This window comes from Oryzias latipes, chromosome 24 (assembly GCF_002234675.1).
Source record: "Oryzias latipes chromosome 24, ASM223467v1".
NCBI lineage: Eukaryota > Metazoa > Chordata > Actinopteri > Beloniformes > Adrianichthyidae > Oryzias > Oryzias latipes.
In genome coordinates, this window is record NC_019882.2 from 17244287 (window position 1) to 17267967 (window position 23681).

Below are 23681 nucleotides of genomic sequence, written 5' to 3' on the forward strand. Positions count from 1 at the left end.
TTTTCAGGTAGGTCAAATATGATATATTCAAATTTCATCTGAAATTGTCAGTCAACTTTGTGATTTATAAAACGTGTACATTCTTTCCAAATTTTTTTTAGTAATGTTACAATTCCAAAATAGGTGACTAATTGTTGTGACTGATCTTTAAAAAGAGTACAGTTGGGGTCAATTGTCTTATTATATTTTAGCATTTACTTATTAGGATAGATTCTATGTAGATGTTTGTAGGAGACATCTCTCATCGTGTTATCAATTAATAGGGTCCAAATATTTTCCAGGGCAAGTCAGGAATACATTTCCAACAGAAGACAGCAGAGGGAACAGAAATGACATTTGGCACATATTACTTTGTTATTCTTTCGGGCAAAGTTGAAACAGGATTTTCCAACAGTGGTATCACTTAGAGATAAGAAGGAGATATTTTCATTAGGTACAGTATTTTTTAAAGAGTTCACAGATTTTTTAGTAGCAGTATCAAAATACTATGAAACACCTCTTACATTTGTCTTGGTCAGTGCATGACTTGTAGGGCGTGTGCCGCGTCAGTATTGTAACGTCATCAAAGTGCGTCATTGTAGTTCCTTACAGAACAAGTTATTTTCTCTTTTGTAAGGGATAAAGCCGGACGAGGTGTTCGTTATATTAAATGGGGTAGGTGGAGGGCTGTGGACTAAAGTATGTTAACATGTGTTATAGTATTAATAACTTTGTGGTCAATACTTTTTATATTGTTTAAAACAGTGCTCACTGTTCCTACTCATTTTTTTTTGTTTGAGATTGAAAAAATACCCCTTGTTGGTCCAAAGGTAAAGGTCTGTCATATTAGGAAAACTTTACAAAGCCACTTTTTAAATTTTAATTTGATCTTTTACTGAGCCACAATGTCACAAATCTAAATGAATTCTAATTAATGGCTTTTCACAGCATATATTAGGTTAGTTTAAAAATACATCAATTTGATTAATTATTTTTTATTATCATGATTAATCACACAGAAATATAATTGCATGACAGCAGTAATATTAAAGAATATGAGTTCATAGACAGTCGCCAGGGGGCAGAGGTCACAGGATTTCACATCATCCAGTGTAAACTGGTTTTATTCTATTTTATCACTATAAAATCTTTCTCTGTCATCAAGACAGTCAGGACACAGAGCTGTGTACAGTGTATTTAGGCTCAGGGGCATCACGGGAGTTAGGGTTTTCGGTCTTATCCTTGATTTGATTCATTTTTTTTTTTGTTTTTGTAGCCCTGTTAATTTGTGCAAGGAGTCTCTGCTAAGAATAAGCAGAGGAAACTTGTGAAGAGAAAAAACAAAAACATTATCCCTCTTGTCAAGTCATCAGTTCAAAAAAGCAGTTTTTGTCAAACAAAAATGTTGACCAGCATTTCAAAAGAGCAGGCAGACGGCTGGATATAAACCCAGCTAGTTTATTAGCTCATTTAAAAGTCCACAAAGCTAAATCAGGGTCAGGCAGGTAGGAGTCGATAACAGGCATTAGATCATCAGAGGAGAGACAGGGTGGTCAGGATCCATGCAGCAAGAAAAGTCAGACGCATGGTCAGGAGACAGAAGATCAGGTCCAAATACAACGCCTGGTGATGAAGGCAGAGTGGCACAAACAATACTTTGCACTGATCTTAACCCTTGTGCTATCTTAGATGACCCCACCCTTACATTGACGTGTTCTTCCTACCATGACAAAGGTGGATAAAGGTGGAAAGATTTCATGTAATCCATGGACACCAGTGAAGATCACAAATCATTGAAGAAAAAAGGTTCAGAGCACTGTCTTGTGGGGTCTAGATGACCCCACTCCCAATGTTAAAGTGCCTAGGATAGCACAAGGGTTAAGTACGCTGTGGTTATTGAATGAGTGAGAGTCAGGTGTGCGGCATCCAGGAACTGTGTGCTAGGGTTGTTGGTGTGGCTAGAACTTTGGGAACGCCTGCCGGTGACCAGAGGGGGAGACAGAGCTCTGACATCTGACAACAAGACGCAGGAAAGAAAATTGAATTTGACTGTCACACCCCAAAAGGCATAGCAGTCTTCCTGTTGCTCACTGTCTAAAAAGGTTTTCAGGAAAAAAGTTTAAAGTCCACACAGATTCTCACTGTCTTGACAGAAGAAACAATAAAATTAAGAAAAAAAACATTTGAACATTTATTTTTCTTATGTGAATATATTGCTGCTTGCAAAAACTATGCTGTAAACTACCAGAAAAAGACCTGCTATGCGCTCTGCTCTGGGCTGTGTGAAAACAAAAATAATTGTACTATTTTGGGCTCTTGAATATAAAAGTTTTGTTTATTTCACAACTTTATTTGTAAGAAAGTTGTTTTTCTGTTATCTCTTTTGTAATATTACATATTGGGTAAGAATTCTTTTTTTAATAAAGAGTGTAGTTTTGGCAGTCTTTACACTAAAATGAAAAATCTTGAAACCCATCTTCACACATGCAGGACAGCATGGAGCTTCTTATGCAAGAAATGAAATGATAACACAAAGTCTTTATTTAGATAAATAGTTTTATTTTGGTGCTTGTCCCAAATGCACAGTGTTTTGGTGAATAGAAACCTCCCAGAGCGTTGTAGAGCAATGAAATCATGCTACGAATATAAGAAAACTCATGATTGGACAACAAACAGGAAGATCAACCAATGTGCACCCAGCACAGCTTTATGTGCAGTTAACATAAAAGATTAAAATAGGATCATTTATTTTGAAAGTAAGTGAAATCCCCCATACTTTTTAGGTATGGCCTGCATCCCATTTGGCCAACAGATTTTTGTTGTAGTCATGGTTCCTGGTTACCGCTTCAGCTTTTGCCTCCTGCTGCAGAGGAACAGTTGCACACAGTCGACCTCCTCAGCTCGATTTTCATGGCCTGTGCCTCAGCTCGTGACTCCAACCTCGTCACTGTTGACAAGCCCAGGACGGCCTTCCCGCACGTTTTAGAACATTTTGACACCGGGATCCGTGTGGCTGTGTTTCGAGCTGCCTGTGCGTCTGAACTGGGCTGGAAAAAGGAACAAGGCAAGACAAAAAGAGGAAGACGTTGAAACATTTCTGCATTTTTAAAGAACACTTAAACTTTTAGGTAAGCATGGTTTCTATGACCACATCTCATAGTTAAATTTATAGAAAAAAGGATTAAGCTTTGAGATTCAAAGTAATTTATACATTAAAGTTACAAGTTTATTAAAAAAAACAGCATATTTCTTCATATTTCTTTAATTTTTAATGGAAAACTGATGAAAGTTTCATTATATTCTTAAAACCTTTTGAACTTGAGCATCTTTATCATACATATAAGCAAAGTTTAAACCAATTTGAATCACGTCAGTGATAAAAAAGAACTCTAAATTTGCTGGATTGTGAAAGTTTCATCAGACAAGAACTAACCACAAGAATGTAGCCCATTCCTCCTTTGAGTCTAGGAAGGAAGAGCATTCCCAGTGATCTTTTACTTATGGTTGTGTTGTTTTTAGGAAATTAAAAAAAAAAACTATGTCATTTTCTAGGACCTAGTTTCTGCAGAGCAGGAGTTCAAGAGAAATTCACCTCTGAGTTGTGGACAGGACTGTCTGCGTTGAGTAAGACTACCCCCTTCCTCTCCATTTTGATGAGAGCTCTCTGTTTACATGCTCACCCGCTAGCTTACAACCACTCACAACTCCAACCTAAAATTACAGGTGCAACAAAAATGGAAAGTAATATCGGAGCCATCCAATTTTGATCCAGATTCCAGCTCATAGGAGGAAAACGAAGACGTGGATCTATTTGTCTGCAAGTGGATGCATCAGAATGGAGCAGAGCAGGGAGCTTTTGACCCACCGATTGTAGCACTTTCGTCACGGCTAGCTTTTTCAAACAGCTTTTTGTCATCTGCTCCTGATTCTCAACTATTTGAATAAAGCCTTCCTCAGAAATGCATTTTTAATATTAATTTTTTGTCATATATGTCCTCCATCATAAGAAAAATGCCACGATGTTAAAAACAGGATTTTCACCAGCTTGGGTCTTTAAACTGGGGTTGTAGTGGCTATTTTAAAGTGTTTATGCCACTTTACCCGTCGTTCTTCTGAAGAAAAGATAAGATAGAGATGCTTAATTGATCCCAACCAAGGAAATTAGATCTAAAGAGCTAAAAGACATTCATTCTTATTCTTAATGATCTTTAGTGCACAAATTTCCGACATTCAACCAAGGATAAAGTCTTTTTAAGTTTTTAAGAATCAGAAGCAGACGAAAAAATGCTGTTTGAAAAAGCTTGAAGGCATGACGTAGAACGTGGGAGAGCATGACAAGAGGTGGATGATGGGAAGTAGTGGCAGGCTCCCGCCCACAACTCAGAGGGGAATTTCTATTGAACTCCTGCCGCTCTGCAGAAACTATGTTCTAGATAACGTCACAGGTTTTTAGATTTTGGCTAAAAACGGCATAACTATCATTAAAGACAACTGGGAACACTTTGAAAATACTGTAGATCAAAATATGAATATATGGGACTTTAAAGTTTAAATTTTGTGCTTTTAAGATCTTTGTTCCAGAAGCCGTTCCATACTAGTCCAGGATATCAGGAATAACTTGTGACTTTGATGGATTCTTCGTGAAAACAGGTGCTCACACGTTAAACATTCAGTGCTTGTAGCTGTGAATTTGTCAGTTGTGACATTTCTTTGTGACTATTAAAACCTGCTAAGATGTGATGAGGTGGAGATCATTCCAGTGTTAGTCCACTTTTTTTTAAAATTTGTGATACCTGGAAAAAGAGCTATGAAGGAAGCAAACGGCACCTGATTTCATTTTGCATTATTTCAGAACCAGCTGTAACATGTGAGAATGCATGTCACTCAGAGGTTTTTTTTAAACTAAGGCCATTATCAGACTATTTCAGGAGCAGACAGAGGCTCACCACAGACTGCGTTGGTTTGGCGGCGGCGGCAGTGATGGGGGTGATCGTTATGCTGCTTGTCATTTTGCCCTGGGTCGTCTTCACTGCCAAGGGCTGCAGTTGAGATTGGAGTACCACTCCTGCCGCTACTCCTTTGCTTTCAGAGTTCTGCCCCGCGGGCCTCAGAGTGAGCACAGGCCTGGTGCAGCCGTCAAAGGACTGCCTCAGCTGTGGACCCAGGTGAATATGGATCTTGTTGTCCTCCGTCATGATGATGCTGTCGTTGTATTTCCTGGCAGGTGGGGTCCCAGCCCGCTTCTCTGGAGTCAGCTTGAACCCTGTGCGCCCCGTTTGGATTTCATGAAGGTCCGACGACACGCATGCTTCAGCCACAGGTGTTGCGCTGACTGTGATGATGGAGACGGGTGACTGATAGCTGCCACTGTTGTTTTTTTCTGGACTCTTGGCTCTAGAAATGGCAGTTATGGTGACCGGAGACTTGGCTCGATTAAGACCTCCTGATGCATCACAGCCTTTGGGTTTTGAGTTTTTAGGGACAATTGTGATGCGAGGCTTTTGAGGTCCCAGAGTTGGGATGATGGTGGTGCTAGAGAAGAAGTCCTCCGCTCGCGGGCTGGTGATCTCCAAGGTGGCTGTGCTGCTGTCATGATCGGGCATGACGCGAATGTGCAGCGGTTGGCTTTGTTTCTGAGCCGCCGCAGGAGGATGAGGTGAAGATGACCAGTTGATTTTGGTGGCCTCCTTCTTTTTCATCCAGGGAAGTGAGGATTTTCTCACCCCGAGGTCTGCCGATGCTGGAGGGTACCGCTCCAACACCGAGGGTTTCTTCAGATCCTGCTGTCTGAGGTTACTCATCAAGTGGTTCTCCTCCTGAACGGATTGACGAATGAAACCAGCTGTGGTTTCATCTTCAGGACTCTTTCTGGTCATGACATCTGTCTGGACGGCTTTGGAGGTAACTGGAACGTCCACCATTCTTCTGCCGTTCATGCTGGGTCTAAATGCACGACTGTAAAGCTTTGTGGCCTCGAGTTCCTTGATAAGCTCTTCTACTTCCTGACTCATGCTCTTCTTCTTCTCCTCCTCTTCAATGAACCTACGCTGGAGGACGGAAAAGTCCACCTGCAGCTGCGAGAGCTGGTCCTCCTTGTTCATGAGTTCGTGGATTTTCTCTTTAAGTGCCTGCACTTCTGCACGCAACTCTCTGCTTTTTGCCTCCTCCATCTTGCAGCGACTTCTCAGCTCAGCTTCTGGACTCACAACTTCTCCTTTCTCTATGGCTTTGTTTCTGTTGATCTGACCTTTCATCTCCTCCACCATTTTCGAGAGAGCGTTTGCTTTGTCCTGCTCCGTTCTGAATTTCTTCTCCAGCAGATCATACTCGTCCTCAGTTTTCATTAAATCTCCCTCCACCACTTCAAGCTGCTTCAGTCTGCCTTTGAGCCTTTCGATTTCCTCCATGAGCTCTTTCACCTTGTTGTCCTCTGAATTTCTGGTTTTGCCCATGTATGCACACTTACTCTCCTCCAGTCCATCTATTTGGAGTTTCATCTCTTTTAGTGAGTTTTTCAACTCCAAACATTTTTCTTCCTCACTTGCGAATTTGCTTTTCAACTCCTCCTTCTCTTTGTTGAGATTGGTCGCTTGGATTTCCATCTCTGATTTAAATTTGAGAAGCTTTTTGCTCTCTTCGATCAGCTTTTCTGTAACATCTGTAACCTTGCTTTGCTCCTCTTTAAACATCTTACTCAGGTCGTTCCTGTTCTGCTCTGCCTGCTCAAGCCTCTCAGCTAAGTTTTTCCTCTCGTCTACCAATATGACCGTGAAGGACTTCAGTTTCATGAGGTCATCTTTCAGGGTCGTTTCCGTCTTCTCTAGTTTTGCTCCTGAAGACTCGAGCTCCTTCAGGTGGGCTTTCAGCCTCTCCAGTTCAGAAGCTAAATCCTTCACATTCCTCCTCTCTTTTTCCAGGTTTGCATGGAGCTGCTTGCATTCGGTTGTACTCTTGTTGAATGACCCCTCCAGTTTTTCTAGATCAGCCATTTTCTTCTGGAGTTTGTCCACCTCCAGCCGTAGCTCCTTGCTGTGGTTCTCCTTAGCTTGTAGCCGCTTCCCCAGTTCCCTGCACTGAGTTTCCATCTTTGTAATCTCCTCATCTTTTCCTTCCATCTCCTGCACCTTTTTTCGTAAACTCTCCAACTCAGCCACGAGCGAGGAATTCCCGCACTCTCCTTTGCCGATCTTCTCCCTCAGCTCCTGCAGATCAGTCTTTGATTTCTGCAGCTCTTCTTTACCTTCTTCTAGCTCCTCGACCTCACGGGCCTTTTCAGCCAGCTTCAGCCTCAGCTCCCGGCTTTGGGACTCTTGGTCAGCCAACTTTACAGCCATCTCTCCATGCTCTTGTGTGAATTTGGCATGTTGGTGCTCCAGCTCAGCCTGCAGCTTCAGAACTTTTTGCCCATCCTCGCTGGCGGCGTCAGTTGTGGCTGTCAGTTGCTGCTCTTTGTCCTGCAGCTTTTGAGTGAGATCCTGAATTTTCTGGCTCTGCTGATCAATCTGATCGATGTGCATCTGTCGCTCATCCACCAGCATCAGGGCGAAGGACTTGAGCTTAATCAGCTCAGCCCTGACCTTCTCCATTCTTCTGTTGTGCTCCTTGTCCCTTCGTGCCTGGTAGGCCTTCTCTTGCTCCAATAGCAGTTTGAGTCTAGGAAGCAGAGAAGAAGCCGCTCATATTAAAACACATAAATGAGTTCAACACACAATGGACTTTACTAACCGAGCATTTAAGTAAAAAAATTAATGACCCAGATTTTCAAATTTGAATTATTTAGATTTTTTCATTTAGATAAGGATTAAACAATACTTAAAAAGATTTTTTTTAAATAGTTTTTACTGTAACAGAATGCCATACTAGTGTAATGGTTTCAAGCTCAATTAATGGTATTTTTCTTTATTTTTATCCTTTGTCTTGGCTAGTTTTCTGCTACATCTCTTCAAGTTAACAAATGGATTTATTTTCTGTTACTTGTAATGTCACAGTCTACCAGCAGAGTTTCCATAGCAACCAGGTAAAACACAGGTTTTGTTTTCAAAAGGAGATTCCCAATTCAGTAGTTTTTCGTTTAATCTTTAGCATCCTTTAGTAGCTACACAGTGGCGGTTTCTGCAAAGACTTTGGTTTTTGATGTGTTATCTTTGAGAGGAACAGAAATGTTGAGTTTTTCAACAAGGAATCGAGTATTTAGACATTGTAAAAGGAGCTGATGTCTGAAATGTAGCAGGTAAAGTAGCCTAGGGTTTGATTGATGGTGACGGTTTTTTTAACTGTTATCCATGGTTGTGTGCTTCAGGCTTTGACCAAAAAAAGGAAATGCAGCTGAGCTCACCTCCAAGTTTACAGTAAGAAGTTTAGTTACCTAAAAAATCCCTAAAAGTTTGGGGAGTTTAGTAGTTTGGCCATCTTCAGGGCACCACTTGGAGATTAGAAATGGTTCATAAATGCCCCTCCTGAGGCGACTTCCATAGACCAGTCCTATAAAGAAAACCTTTTGGAATTGCAGAAACATCAGCAATCCTCCAGAAGATTTTGTGAAAGCAACTGCAAAGAGAAGTCAAAGCATCTCCATTTCTGTGCTGCTTAGTTTTATTCCATCAATGATGCTTTTTATTTTATTTCTCTGTGAAAGGTTTTAGGCTGCTGTACAGGAGCACAAATCATCCACGTCTCTGTTAGGAATGACGCCATTGGAGTATTTTTGGATTGCGCTGCAGTTAATCTGCTTGCTGCACAGCAGGAATGTGTTTTCAGACCAAAAAAGACCCTTTTTCTCAAGGACAGTCATTTCTAAGCCTAAATCATTCAAAAATACTCCAAACTAGAGACCTGAAAGTGACCCTGAAAGCATGTTATTGAATAACGACTGGATTTTGTTACTCCTACAAGATGATTATCAAATGGCTTTCATGGTTTTCAGTGTTTTCCCAACATAAACAGAAGAAATTGAGGTATTATGCTGTGAGCATATGGAACAGGTATGAGATCCACTGAAATCACTGAAGATGGTCCACAGAATCACTTTGTTTAAAGCTTCAACATAAGACGAAGAACAGATGACTACTTTAAGGTAATGTTTGAAAGGTGACTGGTTTGAGTGAAATCTACAAACACAAAGAAAAGTGTGCTTCAAGCAAACACAGCAGACTATAGGTTTTCCCCAAGGTTTTTAGAGAAAATGGATCTTTAGAAAACAAACATTTCACAAAATATTGGTTGTTGTTTGTGTGTGTGTGTGTGGGGGGGGGGGGGGGGGGGAATTTGCTTTAAATCAGTTTAGGTGGAAAATCTGAGGAAATCATCCAATTTATGCTGTCAGGTTAGTTTTTTTTATTACTTCACTTCTTGCTCAGGTTAGTGGTACAGGATAAGAAAAAAAAATCACAGTTTGTAGTAAAAGATGCAGTCCTCTGGTGGATCCTGATGATTCGATGAAAAGCATTCCTTTATAAAACTAGGAGGCTTTAAAATGGAAAAACAACAAAAAAAGCATGACTGAAAATGAGAATGTCTGACATCAGAATATAATCTTGGCAGGACATTTATCCACAATAGTTCTGACACTTTTCTTTACTTTTACTTCACGTTTTCAAATTTTCTGGAGGAGTTTGAAAATGTTGTATTTGGACATTGGCAAAACATTTTAAGCCTTTAGGGTTATTCCTGATTAGAATTACAAATAACCTCATTTTAACAGGAGCAATGGAAATATGAGTCTAACAGTGCATGAACAGAATCTGCATAGAATTAAATATCACATACCGAATGATTAACAATTTAACATTATTTTTAAGGTAAAAAAAAATATTTGAAGCTGTTTTTTTCCAATTTTAAAGCAGTTTAAAGAGAAAGAATGAAACTTTTTGATTTAATGAAAAAGTCACCTCTCCCTTTCCTGCTCCAGCAGGTTTGTGAAGTCGTCGCTCTTGTCCATGAAGTCTGCGTGTTTGCGCTTCTCGTTGTCCAGCTCCATCACCGTCCGCCTGTGGCACTTCTCTGCCAGCAGCAGCTGCTCCAGCATCCGCCTGTACGTCTCCTTCTGTTTGTCCTCCAGCCGGTCCAACTGAAGGAAACATGTCAACACTCATTACCACCAACATGTCAAAGCCCAGCACCATGTCTGCTCACACAATATCCCAAAACCATTAGCTACGCTTGTGGTTGCATTGTATTACTGTGAGAGGCTCTCCTCACTCAGTTCTGAGCTGTATTCAGATTTTCTTCAGGCTTTCATAGTACATTTGTTCCAACTTTTTCCCACTTGGTACACGCAGCAGGTTTCAGTGAGCATCACCCTTTTCAATTTGAATGGGAGCCTGCAGTTTTTTATCATGCCAAACAATTGTATTTGCATATATTTGGTTTGAATTTCACCACCAAGGAACAAACTTTAACAAGACTGATATGCCTGTGCGGTCTTTTCTAAAACATGGAAAAATGACATGTTTTCTTAAGAAAATGTATTTTTCATTGTGCCTTTTGTCCCCCTTTGCATGTTTTTGCACTGGATATGCATGCAGATTTAAACGTTGCAAACCATCTATGACTAATTCAATCACAATTCACCAAAAACTAACATTTTTTTGGTAATGAGCTTGTTTCTTCATCACAAACTGCATAACAACTTATAGCTGAATCTTTTGTGTGATTTGTGTGAAGTACCAACAGTTTGAAAATTGTTCATGAAGGAGTAAATCAATATTTGTGATTTCTTCCTGGCCAGAATTACATGACACCAAGTCTTTGAAATATCAGAATAGAACTGTGAAAGAAAAGCCTGGAGGAAGATTTGCACCACGTTAACATTTCGCATCAAGCCTCTTTCAACTGTGAGTACATGCACCAGTATCGGGTATTGAAAGTCCAGTGTCCAGTTCTGAATGGCAAGCAAAAGGTATCATAAATCACCTGGAAAATACCACTAAGCTAAAAGCGCATTCAAGAAACCGCATTCAAGAAACCGCATTCAAGAAACCGCATTCAAGAACACACATTCAGCGCATTCGTCACATGCCCGGTGTGTATGGTGCATCACATCTCTGAATCTATTTTTGAGCCCTGCTCTCCACCTTTTCTTTGTAATACGTTCATCAGCAAATCCATACAGACAATTACTGACAAGGAACAACAAAACCTTTTTTTAAGCCAGCAGGGGTTTCTCTGAACCGACCTCAGCCATGGGCTTCTCATACACGTCTTCTGCGCTGCTCCCCTGGAAGAGCTGGGCGTCTCTCTGCAGAGCCTGTAGGGGTTTGGTGGGAACAGCAAAGCCATAGTGGGCCTCCAGAGTCTCTGGTCTGGTTCTCTCAGTTTCCAGCAGACCAATTATGTCCTCTCTGGCCTGAAAAGGCAAAGCAGAAGCAGAAACCACGGTAAGTTCTTAGCTTTCCAACAGTTTTAAACTTTGGATTCTTTTTTTGGTTTAATATTTAAGTACGGCCCTTGTTTTTATTGTATTTTACAGTCAAAGACAGCAGAGCAGTTTCTACACGTGAAACGTTATTTTTCCCTCTAGGATGGAAAAACTAAACAGGCCCTAACAGATGAGCAGGGTGGAAACAATGGGTGAGGCAGCAGCATCCTGCTCTTTTGGGAGATGAGCTTATAACTGTACCTCTGTTGGAAAAACAATGATGTGATTGGAAAAAAAAAAAAAACTTCTGGTGAGCTATTTCCACCAACACCACACATCGTTGGAGGGGGTGGCTATGAGTGTCCTATGACCACAATCTTTACATCTTTTTAAATATAGATGTGTCTTTTTAAACTCGGTGATAGTTCCAAATCCTGCATGGCTAAGACAAGGGCTTTTCCCAAAGGCCAACTCCTCTGTTGGCATGGTAACCAGTCTTCAGAAAACATCCTCTATTCTTACACTAAATTACACTAAATCTTTGCCAAGTTCAGCGATGCAGACCCAACAAAGAAGAAAAGAAAGTCTTTTAAACTGCCTAGAACTTTAAAAACAAAACTAGGGTTTCTTTCCAGTGCAACGTTCTAAGCAAGAGGATCAAAACTAGATATAAAGCTAATGAAGTGATTATTGTGTTAAAATAACTAGACTTTTTTTAAAAACAAGAAAAAAATAATTGCTCATGTGGATAAACCAGCAAACATTAACACTTTTGAGCAACACTGTTAATGATAAAAATCTAAAATTGTCTTGTTTTGTTGCTAACGCACACTATAAGCTAAGAAGTTTGGTTACATGGATATAACTAAGAACTCAGTAACAAAAGCTAAAAGACACATAAGTGACATATATATATATATATATATATATATATATATATATATATATATGCATAAAATTTACATGTATTTTTGCAAACATAAATAGATTTTCACAAGAGACCTTTCCTTGTGTGAAGGTCACAGTTTTATCAGACATACAATGGATTAGATTGTACGTATGTATGGGTTTGTGTGTGTGTGTGTGTGTGTGTGTGTGTGCGTGTGTGTGTGTGTGTGCGTGTGTGTGTGTGTGTGTGTGTGCGCGTATATTTGTGGCTTTAATTTCTTTTTTTTCTGTCTCCTACTCTTTCTTTGCTGGGACTTGAACTGTTTATGTGCTTCTGATGGTATTTTTAGCCAGTGTTGACAGTCCTTCCCGGCTAAAGTTGAAAGTAAATGTCATGCTCACAGGCATGCAAAGAGTTGGATTTGAATCTGTACAAAATCCCCCATAAATGCACTTATTCAGAATTTCACAGAAGGGAAGGCAAACGCCAGCCCTTGTGGGTTTCTACTGAAACCACACCAGTCCCCGAGCTTAAAATAAGCTCAGACATTTTACCTGAACTTCTCCTTCCATGACTCCCAGCAGGTGTACCAAATGCTCCTTTGACAGATTTGCTGTTTGTGTTTTCCAAGCCTCTTTTGCTTTTTCAGATTTCTTTGCCTTTTCGGGCTCACTTGTTCTCCCGCTCTTCTCTTCTCTTGGAATTTTCATCCTTGTTTTTGTCAGCTGTGGTATCTGCTCCTCTTCTTCCTGCAAGATGAAGCCTTTTGTGGGCTGGATGGGCCCACATTCCTGTTCCTCTCCAGTGCAACTTCTTGATCGCATTTTGAACCTGCGAGCGAAAAAGTAAGCAGATGATGACATTTTTTTTTGTCATCCACATTGATTTAAAATTATATTTGTCATTTTCTGCTACAGTTTAATAGCAAAATAAGCTGGAAGCAATTTATGACTTTAGGATGAAAGTAAAAACACGCATGTGCTAACATGGAGCTCATGTAAGGCTAAACCTTTGTTGACAGAAGTTGATGATAAGAGGTAGAAAATAGTAAGTGACTCAATTGCTGCAGCTGAAACGGAGCATTTAGTGAGTAAGGGGTCTGTAAATAGAGTCTAAAGTGTTTGTTTACAGGTTGTGTTGTTTTGATTCTGGTTGCCAAGTGTTGACCTAAAAGGTTTTAAAGGTCTTAGCTGAGGATAGTCTCTGCACGCCACTGCAGCACTGAGGTGCTAGCTCATTAGCACATTCAAAATTGTTGAGGTCACATGTGGAATTTAGCCAGCAGGTCTCAATATTAGAGCTTGGGGATTGGATTCTGTGGAATTCACAGGCAGAGCTGTGGTTCATGAATTAGGTTTAGCAATCGTAACACAATTAGGCCCTACTTTGCTCTCAAAGCATCAATGCAACATGTCACATAATGGCCTAGGTCAATAATTCTCAAGTGCTGTGACACCAAGACCTCATTCAAAATGGCCTTTGTGAACGAAAACAAGTTCAAACTCAATGGAAAACGTGTCTTCTGAAGTCCCAACCCAAACCAATTTTATGCAGAAATAAACATATAAATGCAGTCTTAAAAATATTAAATTTAAAAGAAAATGAGAAAATATTGAAAATATTAGGTTTTCATCCCTCCCATCATTAAACACTGAAAGGTCCACAAGAGATTTTAAAAAACATCTGATGGGAAAAATAGTGAAAACTGGAAAACTCCAGGGAGCAGCTAAACCAGAAACAACAAAAAATTGTCTGCTCAAATCTTGAGAGAAAGATTAATAAAGAACTTTTAATAGTGTGTAATTTGAATGAAATAGAAAATGCATTAAACCTTTCTTTGAAATAAGAAATTTATAAACCAAATGACTATTTGTAGACAGATCATATGTGATTTTGCTCTCTGCTTTGAATTGAGCAAGTTTACAGCAAGTCATCTTGGCAGGAAATGACATCACTGAACCCTGTTTTTTTATCCAAAGCAAGTTGAAAAGACATAGGAAACAAGATTAATCGTTATCAAAATATTCCCAGAAAAAAAACTGTAAATGTTGAGGATGATGAGGCTCACGGAAACATTAATTTCCCATCTTTCTTATATATTAAATCTCACCACAAAGCCAAAAAAAGGTTTTTGAACCATGGTGAAAGTACTGTGTGCTTGTTTGCGTGTTCTGACCATTTTTTGATGAAGTATATTTTAGCAGGCGTCTCCAACCCTGTTTCTTGTGAGCTGATGTTTTGCAGCTAACCCTGCTTCAGTAATCATTGATTAGCTGGATTGAGTGTCCCAGTTTCTGATTGTCTGAACACACCTGATCCAGGTGACCAGTTTTTACTGAAGCAGGCTTAGCTGCAAAACAAGCAGGACAGCAGCCCACGAGGAACAGGGTTGGAGACGCCTGCAGTTGATGTGTTTGTGGAACACTTCACCTCGTGGTTAGCTGGTTAACTGCCCTGGCTCCAGTTACTCTCATTTTCCGACTTCAAACAGGAAGTCAGCATATTCACAGCTAGTGTAAAACCATGCATTTATGAGATGTGGGTATCAGCAATGAGACATTTAAAGCTTAATATCTCAAAATAATTATATGCATGACTCAAAGTTACTTGCCAGCTTCCACTTTTATCATTTCATGTTTCTTTTTTAAGTTTGAACTCTGCCTGTGTGCCACATCAAACAGCTTTCCAGTCTAACACAAACCAGTGAGTGTTTACCAGTGCCTACGTTTGCTTTTTCTTCTCAGATACAGATCAGGTAGAGATCTTAGTTCTGCCTTTACTCCAATGAATATTTGCAAATTTTACAGGTAATTTTTTTCCCCAAGCCTGTTCTAACCCAGAGGATGTGGGCACAGAGAGCCACATTTCAGTGGATTTTCCATCAAACTTTGCCAATGAATCTTCTAAATGGCTAGACCAGAGGTCTGCAACCTTTGACACCAAAAGGGCCACTTGGACCAGTTCCTCACTGACACAAAAACAGCAAGAGCCAGACAGCACCACTTCAGGATTTAGAAAAATACACTGTATTAATGCTTTTATGACCATTAAGCCATTCATTTATAAACTGTAACTTTGAATATTTACAATATTAATTTATGTAACAATTGTTACAATTGTTTTCTTTACTTTTGAAAGCAACACACAAGGCTTCCTTTAAAAAAATCCACCCTGCTGTCAAACAAGATCATCCTACTGCAGCAGAGATTCAAATAAAGATGTAAAAAGGCTAAAATGGCATTTTCTATCATGGATTCTACTTTGTTGCATTCTTATCCTTTTTGTTTTCTTTTCTTTTTTTTTTATTTATTTTTATTTATTTTTTTTTTTAACTTGTCCTGTCCAACAGCTAGGCAGACAGATGAGAGCTGAGGGCCTCTTGGGTTGGACATATTTTACTTTAACAAGAGGGGTTATTAATCTTCAGACAAACCAAAGGTATGTCTGAATAAACCCCTTTTGTAATTGAGGCCAAACTTTATTAATTTCAAACATGTCTGAAAATCTTTGGTGTTGGACCGGACGGAAAAGGAAAGAGGGGAAGAAGAGAGAGGGACGTTAGAGAGAGGGGGGGTAGGGGGTGATAATAGGAGGGGAAGGGGGATAAGACCATGAAGCAGCATAAAGCAGCAAGTTTACTGGTTGTTAATCATTATGGTAAGGTTCAAATGAAAAAAATAACAAAAAAAAAAGGGCGGAGCCTGTCCACACACACACTCAAATGTTATAAACACACCTGTTAGTTGCAAAAATGTCCACCTGTCGACATGTACACAAAACAGATAGTGTTCACACGCATACTTATGCCTTAAAACCAACTAGTGTGAAATATTTCAGTCATTCAGTCTGTTGAGCTAACACCTGTGCTCAGGTGAGTGTTTATGTTCTTCTAAAATGGATGGTGGAACGTGAAAAGAAGGAGGGAGAGTGCCCAGCCATCCCCACCCCAAGACCCCCACCGCACCAGCAGCGGCAGCCGGAATCCCCCCAACGCCACACGGGAACCGGCAGGGAACAACCGCCGCCCGGGCGACCAAGCCCGCCACCCAGGCCAGGGCCAGCAGGGCCGCCGCAAGGCCCCCGGAGCCAGAGAGCAGGGAGGCAAGGAGGGAAAGAGGGCGCCGCCCCAGCCCAACCAGGAGAGCAGCCCCCCCGCCGCGCCGGGAGAACCCAACGCAGGGCCCCACCGGAGAAGGACGCCCACAGCCCCAGACGAGCACCCCACCACCACCCAGGAGTTCCGGGCATCCCCCCGCCCCAACCCCAGGTACGAGCCAGGACCCCCCAAGGGAGACCCACTCCGCACTCCAGGCAGCCATCCGCCCGGCCCACGGTTGGTCCAGGGAGGAGCGAGGCAGGGGCCTGCCGCCCCCGCCCAGAAGGGGGGAACCCCGGGGAAAAAAGAGGGCCCACAAGGGGTGTTGTAAATATGGCCCGACCAGGCTCGGCCACAGTTGGAAATTTGGCGGGGCCCAGCACTCAGGAGCAAGGACCAGAACCCACCCCCCAGGGACACGAACACCCCAGGCTCAGATGTAATGTGAACCCCCCCACCGCGCGGAGAGAGCACCGCCGGGCCCAGGAAGCCGGCACCCCGGGGACACAGCCGCCGTTGCAAAGGGGCCCGTACCCCCCACCAGGGAAGAGGCAGGGGACAGATGGTCCTAGGTCCCACCTTCCTTGCAAAATGTGTGTGCGTGTATGTGTGTTTGAGAGAGTGTGTGTGTGCATGTGTGTGTGTTTATGTTGGGATGTATATATTGAGGGGGGAGGGGTGTGTGTACTAAGGGGGGTGCGGTTAAAATTGGCGGGTAGGGCACTAAGGGGACGTCTCCTGATTACTCACAGTGACGTCCCCTCACCCTCCCCACCAAGGGGCCCTAAATGTCTAAGGTGCGGTTAAAATTGGCGGGTAGGGTGCTAGGAGGACATCCGCTGCTTGCTGGCAGGGATGTCCAAGCACCCCCCCTACCAAGGGCCCTACATGTCTAAGGTGCAAATAAAACCGAAAGAGGGGGGGCCCACTCCATACGGCAACCACAGGAGGGGGGTCACTGCCTAGTAAACCCCCCCCCCAAGGCTCATCGCAGGCTAAGCCCCCCACCCCCTCACCCTATTATGAGGTTATATGAGGAAGGGGGTAAGTTGGGGACAGATGATAGACTGTCCCCCGGTGGTCAAACAGCCGTCCCCCGCCCCCCCCCCCAGCAAGGGGGCCAGGCCCACCCAGCCCCGGGGCCCCACCCCCGGAGGCGCAGAAACCCCAGGCCCAGCACCACCACCCCCACACAGAGAGAGGGGAGCCAGAAAGCGCCGGCCCCCCCCGGAGCAAGCCCAGGCCCCCACCCCCAAACGCCGGCCCTAGAAGAGCTCTGGTCAGGCCTCGACGGGACCGAGGCAGCCAACCGGCCGGGGAAACCGCCGATGGCCTCAGCGGAGACCCCGACCCGTCAACCCCCCCTGCCCCGTACCAATAGTGCCCCCCCCCCCTCCCCCAGAATGCCCCCCCACAGGACAGGGCCGACAAGACCCCCACCCCACCCCACCCCCAGACCCCGCAGCCGAAGCGGATGACACCCAGAGCGACCGGGGGCCCCAAGAGGGTTGTCCCGTCCCGCCCCAGAGCCAGGGAAGGGCCGATCCCAGCCCCAGGTGTAGACGGGAAGCCCATCCAGCGCCGCTGGGCCCCCCCCCCGAGCAGCGCCCCCCGCCAACCCCCCCCAGCACAGGCAAAGGGACCACCCCCCCAAGCCAAGCCAGACCACCACCCCACCCCCCCACCACGCACCCCCACACCCAAGCCCAGAGGACCACGCAGCGCCCCAGGCCGCCCCACCCAGGCGCCGGACCCGACCCCCCGACCAACGGAGCCCCCACCACCCCCGGCCAGGCACCGGACGCCCCGACCCCCACCCCGGCCCACGGCAGAAGGGCAAGGAGCAGCGACGACCATGCCCCCCCCCACCCCCTAAGTCACGGAGTTAGCTATGGGAGACCAGAGAGACCGAATTCTTTCAAAGTTACTTGAACTTTGGGCTGACATTTTTTCCAAGCTGATATGATCAAGCAGCAGATTTCTGTGTTGACTTATATTTATATTTTTTTTGCTTTTCCAATTTATTAAAATAGTTTTTTTAGCAATGCAAAGAGTTATGAAAATGATAGAGCCTAATCCTCCTTCTACATCGATGGCACTCATGTCACCAAGCACACAAAGTGACGGTGAAGCTGTGATTGAAACCTTAAGCCAGACTGATAGATCGGCACATACCTGCTGCCAGAGAGCCTGGACAGGCGTGCAGAACCATAGTGCATGCATGTAATTGTCGGGTAGATTACTGTCACAGTGCTGACAAATGTCTGAGTTACTGAGACCCATCTTGAACATCCTCTGTCCAGTGTAGTAAATTCTGTGAAGAGTTTTGAAATGGATTAGCTGCAGATTTGGATTTTTTGTCATTTTAAAGGTGTTTAGACAAAGTTCTGACCAAAAACTTTCATCTGTGCTGATGCTCAAATCCGCATCCCATTTTGTTGTCGGAAGTGAAATATTGTTATCTAAATTACATAAAAGTTTGTATATTTTGGAGAGAGTTTTATTCATTGAGAAATTGATCAGAGTGGTAACTACATCTGGTAGCTTTAAATCGTTGTCTCTGTATTTAAACTTTTTAGTAATAATTGATTTAAGTTGCTGATATTCCAAGAAGTTATATATTCCGTGTTTGTCTTGAAGTTCCTGGGGAGTTATGAATCTTCTATTAATAATTATGTGCTCTAGTTGTTTTATGCCCCCTGCTTGCCAAGCTGGGAAGTGGATAATTTTTTTGTTTATGAGGATGTCTGGGTTGTTCCAGATGGGTGTCATTTTGCACGGTTGAATTGATGATTTTGATATTTTGAGAAATTCCCACCAGGCTGTTAAAGTGGCATTTATATTAATACTTTTGAAACAATCCTGTCTTTTAACTATTTGACTAATAAATGGAAGATCTGACAGGTTGATCTTTCCACATAACGCCTGTTCCAAGTCTAACCATGAGTTGGTTTCTGGATTATTTTTTAACCATTTTAAGATGTATTGTAATCTATTTGCAAGAAAGTAATTGTGGAAGTTAGGTAATTCTAATCCTCCACAGCTTTTTGCAGATTTTAAAGTTTTTAGACTAATTCTTGCAGGTTTATTGTTCCATAGAAAGCTTGATATGGATGAGTCTAATGTTTTGAACCATTTTAATGGCGGTTGTGTGGGAATCATTGAGAAGAGATAATTAACTTTGGGTAAGATTTTCATTTTAACCGTGGCTACCTTGCCCATAAGGGACAAAGGCAGGTTGGTCCAGCATGTTAGATCGTCCTGTATGTTTTTCAGTAATGGGGTGTAGTTTAGCAGCACCAGTTCTGATATTTTGGGGGAAAAATAAATACCTAGATATTTTATATTGCCTGATTTAACTGGTATTGTGAGTCCTTGCTCCGCATTACTGTTCAGTGGTAATAAAACAGATTTATTCCAATTAATGGAATAGTCTGATATAGAAGAGAATTCATTAATGATTGTTGCCGTTTCATTTACAGAATGTATATTACTTAAAAACAGTAATATGTCATCTGCATCCTTTTTGTTTTCTTTGTCTTTCTTTGTAAGGTAAGCAACTGAACCTAGAAACTGCTGTGCAGCGAAAGATAACATGATGTGCTTTAAACTTATTTTTATGGTAAAAAACCTTTTACCATCATTTTACTGGAGTGGGCATAGTGGAGGAGTGATAAACCACATAGTGCCTCTAGATTTAGTATAACGTCAGCAGTGGTTGTTGTTTTTCACCTTTCAGCATATCCTATCAGGGGTCGCCACAGAGAATCAGCTTTCACTTACTCACACAGGTGGTTTGGTAGAGGTTTTTTACGCAGGATGCCTTTCCTGAGACAACCGTGCATTTATCCAGGCTGGGGACTGGCACAGGGAGACCCAAACTTGGGCCCTTTGTGGCTACATATTGTAGTTAGGCAGAGGTGTGACAGGTCTTGGCTACAGACCCACTCTGGATTCAGCACATTGCACCCCTAGGAAACAAACCCTGGTTTCCGAGGCACCAGTCCTAAACACAGCCAACTGAGCCAAAAAAAAAAAAATCCAGAAAAAACCCCACACACATTTTAATTTAATATTATAAGATCGCCTCCATTTAAAAATATATGACTTAAACACAGCAAATCAACTTAAACTACATGTCAATCATAATTAGCGTTATTCTTCAAAGTCAGAGAGCAACAATGGAGGGACAAAAGAGCTGCTTGTGGCTCCAGAACCTCAGGTTGCAGACCCCTGTAGATGCACCTGATAGAAGTAATCAACACATAAATAGTCCAAAACACTTCCAAAGATATCCAGGAAACATGTAGGGACACGCACCAGCTAGCCCATGTTTTTGATTCTTTACATGACAGACTGTTATAAAAACCTCCATGATATTTGCTTACTGTACATAAAGTGATAGCTCTTGGGACTTCTCAATGTTAGACTCCAGGCACAAGAAGGAGACCCTAAAAATACTCACTTAATCTCCCACAGCCCCACAAAGGAGAGAGAAAGGAAACAGCTGCAAGAGCCACAAGGACGCTCATAAACTGACCTGGTGGATTTGATTTCAGTGGCAGCTGATCGAAGGGAGAAGCATTTAAGCCGTCAGAATATAAGCATTCTTTTACCCAGAAATTTGCCTTAGCATTTGTGCAATTCATTTATGCCAGTATACATGTCAAACAAACAATGATGTCACTCATTTTTGTTTTTGTGAAAGAAGTAAAAAATGTCACAGCAAGAAAACATGATAAACAAAGGGAAATACAAATATCCAAGCTAAAACAAGCAAAGAAAAGAAGTTCCAAGCAATTTGCGTAAGTTGTGCTGCTTTTAAATATAGTGCTCATATTCTTCTAAGGTGTATTTTAAATGACTAAAATACAGTTTACTTTCAATTGTGCAACACGCTTCATAAAACATAATTTTTCCTGTCTTCTCTTTTTCTAGCTGATGAGGCACGACGTTAGGTTAAATCTCAATTCAATTTACTTTTATCCCATCCATCCATCCATCTTCTTCCTTCCATCCATCCATCCGTCCATCCATCCATCCATCCATCCATCCATCCGTCCATCCATCCATCCATCCATCCATCCATCCATCCATCCATCTGTCCATCCATCCATTTTCCAACCATCCGTCCATCCATCCATCCATCCATCCATCCATCCATCCATCCATCCATCCATCCATCCATCTGTCCATCCATCCATTTTCCAACCATCCGTCCATCCATCCATCCATCCATCCATCTGTCCATCCATCCATTTTCCAACCATCCGTCCATCCATCCATCCATCCATCCATCTGTCCATCCATCCATTTTCCAACCATCCGTCCATCCATCCATCCATCCATCCATCCATCCATCCATCCATCCATCCATCCATCCATCCATCCATCTGTCCATCCATCCATTTTCCAACCATCCGTCCATCCATCCGTCCATCCATCCATCCATCCATCCATCCATCCATCCATCCATCCATCCATCCATCTGTCCATCCATCCATTTTCCAACCATCCATCCATCCATCCATCCATCCATCCGTCCATCCATCCATCCATCCATCCATCCATCCATCCATCCATCCATCCATCTGTCCATCCATCCATTTTCCAACCATCCGTCCATCCATCCATCCATCCATCCATCCATCCATCCGTCCGTCCATCAATCCATCTGTCCATCCATCCATCCATCCATCCGTGCGTCCGTCCATCCATCCATCCGTGCGTCCACCCATCCATCCATCAATTCTTCCAACCATCCGTCCACCCATCCATCCATCCATCCATCCATCCATCCATCCATCCATCCGTCCATCTGTCCATCCATCCATCCATCCATCCATCCATCCATTAGTCCGTCCATCCATCCATCTGTCCATCCATCCATCCATCTGTTCGTCCATCCATCCATCCATCCATCCATCTTCTTCCATCCATCCCGCTTCTCTGGGACCGGGTTGCGGGGGCAGCAGTCTAAGCAAAGGTGCCCGGACTTCCCTCTCCCGCCCACTTCCTCCAGCTCCTCTGAGGCATTCCCAGGCTAGCCGGGAGAAATTCTCTCCAGCGTGTCCTGGGTCTTCCCCAGGGCCTCCGCCCAGTGGGACACATTCCCGGAGCACCAGGGAGGCTTCCAGACTAGATGCCTGAGCCACCTCAACTAGCTCCTCTTGATGTGGAGGAGAAGCGGTTCTACTCCGAGCTCTCCGCGGCTGACCGAGCTTCTTACCCTATCTCTAAAGGAGCGCTCAGCCACCCTACAGAGGAAGCTCATATCAGCCGCTTGCATTTGGGACCTCGTTCTTTCGGTCAAGACCCATAGCTCATGACCATAGGTGAGTATTGGAACAAAGATCGACCGATAAATTAAGAACTTTGCTTTCTGGCTCAGCTCTCTCTTCACCACAACGGACCGGTACAGCGATCGCATAACTTTGGACGCTGCTCCGACTGCCTGTCCATCTCCTTTATCCCTATTATCAATATATATATTATCAACACTTAATGTTAGTAATATACCAACTATGAAACAACAGAAAATGTTTATTTGCCAAAATTAGTAGGATGCCAGAAGCGTCTTTAGTGCCAAATGCTACAAAAAATTACAGAAAAGTCAACACTTTCTATTTTAAAACAAGATCTCCTGAAATTTCGCCAAACCCAAGATATTTCCGAATTGATGCTCGACAAAGAGGCATCAAGAGGTTTTAGGAAAAATAGATTAGTTGCCAGCTCCCAAGAGGAGATAATGAAATTTAATGTTGTAGGTCATTATACAACGGACAATGACAATAAAGCAAATCTAAAATCTCTACACCACTAGAGAGTCTAAACACAGCTCCATCTGGAGGACTGTCCAGCCTATTTAGGGGTTTGTTCTACAAGCACCAACCAGAGCACACTTCCTTATCCTTAAAATCTGAAATTACCACTAAGGTATAAGCATGTGAAGCACATGACTCATTCCAATCTACGTGCCTGAAATAGACACACTTACAGTTTGAATGCTGGTGTAACTGCAGGATTGCATTACTACCTTCAAGTAGTCACAATACAAATCGGACAATTACGTGTTCTCCGACTGATATGTGATATAAAGAAGACAAAATTAAGTTTATGGTTAATGCTGTGATATTTAGAAATGAAATCAATCTGGCTTTGTTTTCACATTTTGTCCAATTTCTTCCCATTTTTGTTTCTTTCTGTTTGGATCACTTCTTAGACAAAGTAAATGTGATTTAAGTTTGTGGTCCAAAAGTTTGCATTCAGCTTCTGTGTTTTGACCTGCAGCCTTTGCCTGTGTCCTCATGGGGCTTTGACAGATTGGAGCGGAGTAGTTCTGCAGTAAAAATAAATGTATC

The 23681-nt window shown here is 42.7% G+C and overlaps 1 protein-coding gene across 3 annotated transcripts in view; it reads right to left on the reverse strand.

Annotated features, from left to right (window-relative positions):
• Nucleotides 1–2517: 2517 nt before the first annotated feature.
• The window catches only part of filip1 (filamin A interacting protein 1), a 29729-nt gene continuing 8565 nt past the window's right edge, over nucleotides 2518–23681 (reverse strand). The window contains exons 2-7 of one of the 3 annotated variants that reach the window (XM_023953033.1): nucleotides 12779–13055; nucleotides 11153–11323; nucleotides 9867–10045; nucleotides 4926–7632; nucleotides 4807–4837; nucleotides 2916–3026 (exon numbers count right to left, since the gene is read on the reverse strand). In XM_023953033.1, the coding sequence (XP_023808801.1) occupies nucleotides 4823–4837; nucleotides 4926–7632; nucleotides 9867–10045; nucleotides 11153–11323; nucleotides 12779–13048 (3342 nt within the window). In that variant the 5' untranslated portion in view covers nucleotides 13049–13055 and the 3' untranslated portion in view covers nucleotides 2916–3026; nucleotides 4807–4822. Of the gene's footprint in view, nucleotides 3027–4772; nucleotides 4838–4925; nucleotides 7633–9866; nucleotides 10046–11152; nucleotides 11324–12778; nucleotides 13056–23681 lie in introns of all 3 variants that reach the window. The other 2 variants (XR_002872875.1, XM_023953032.1) reach the window with 2 other exon arrangements.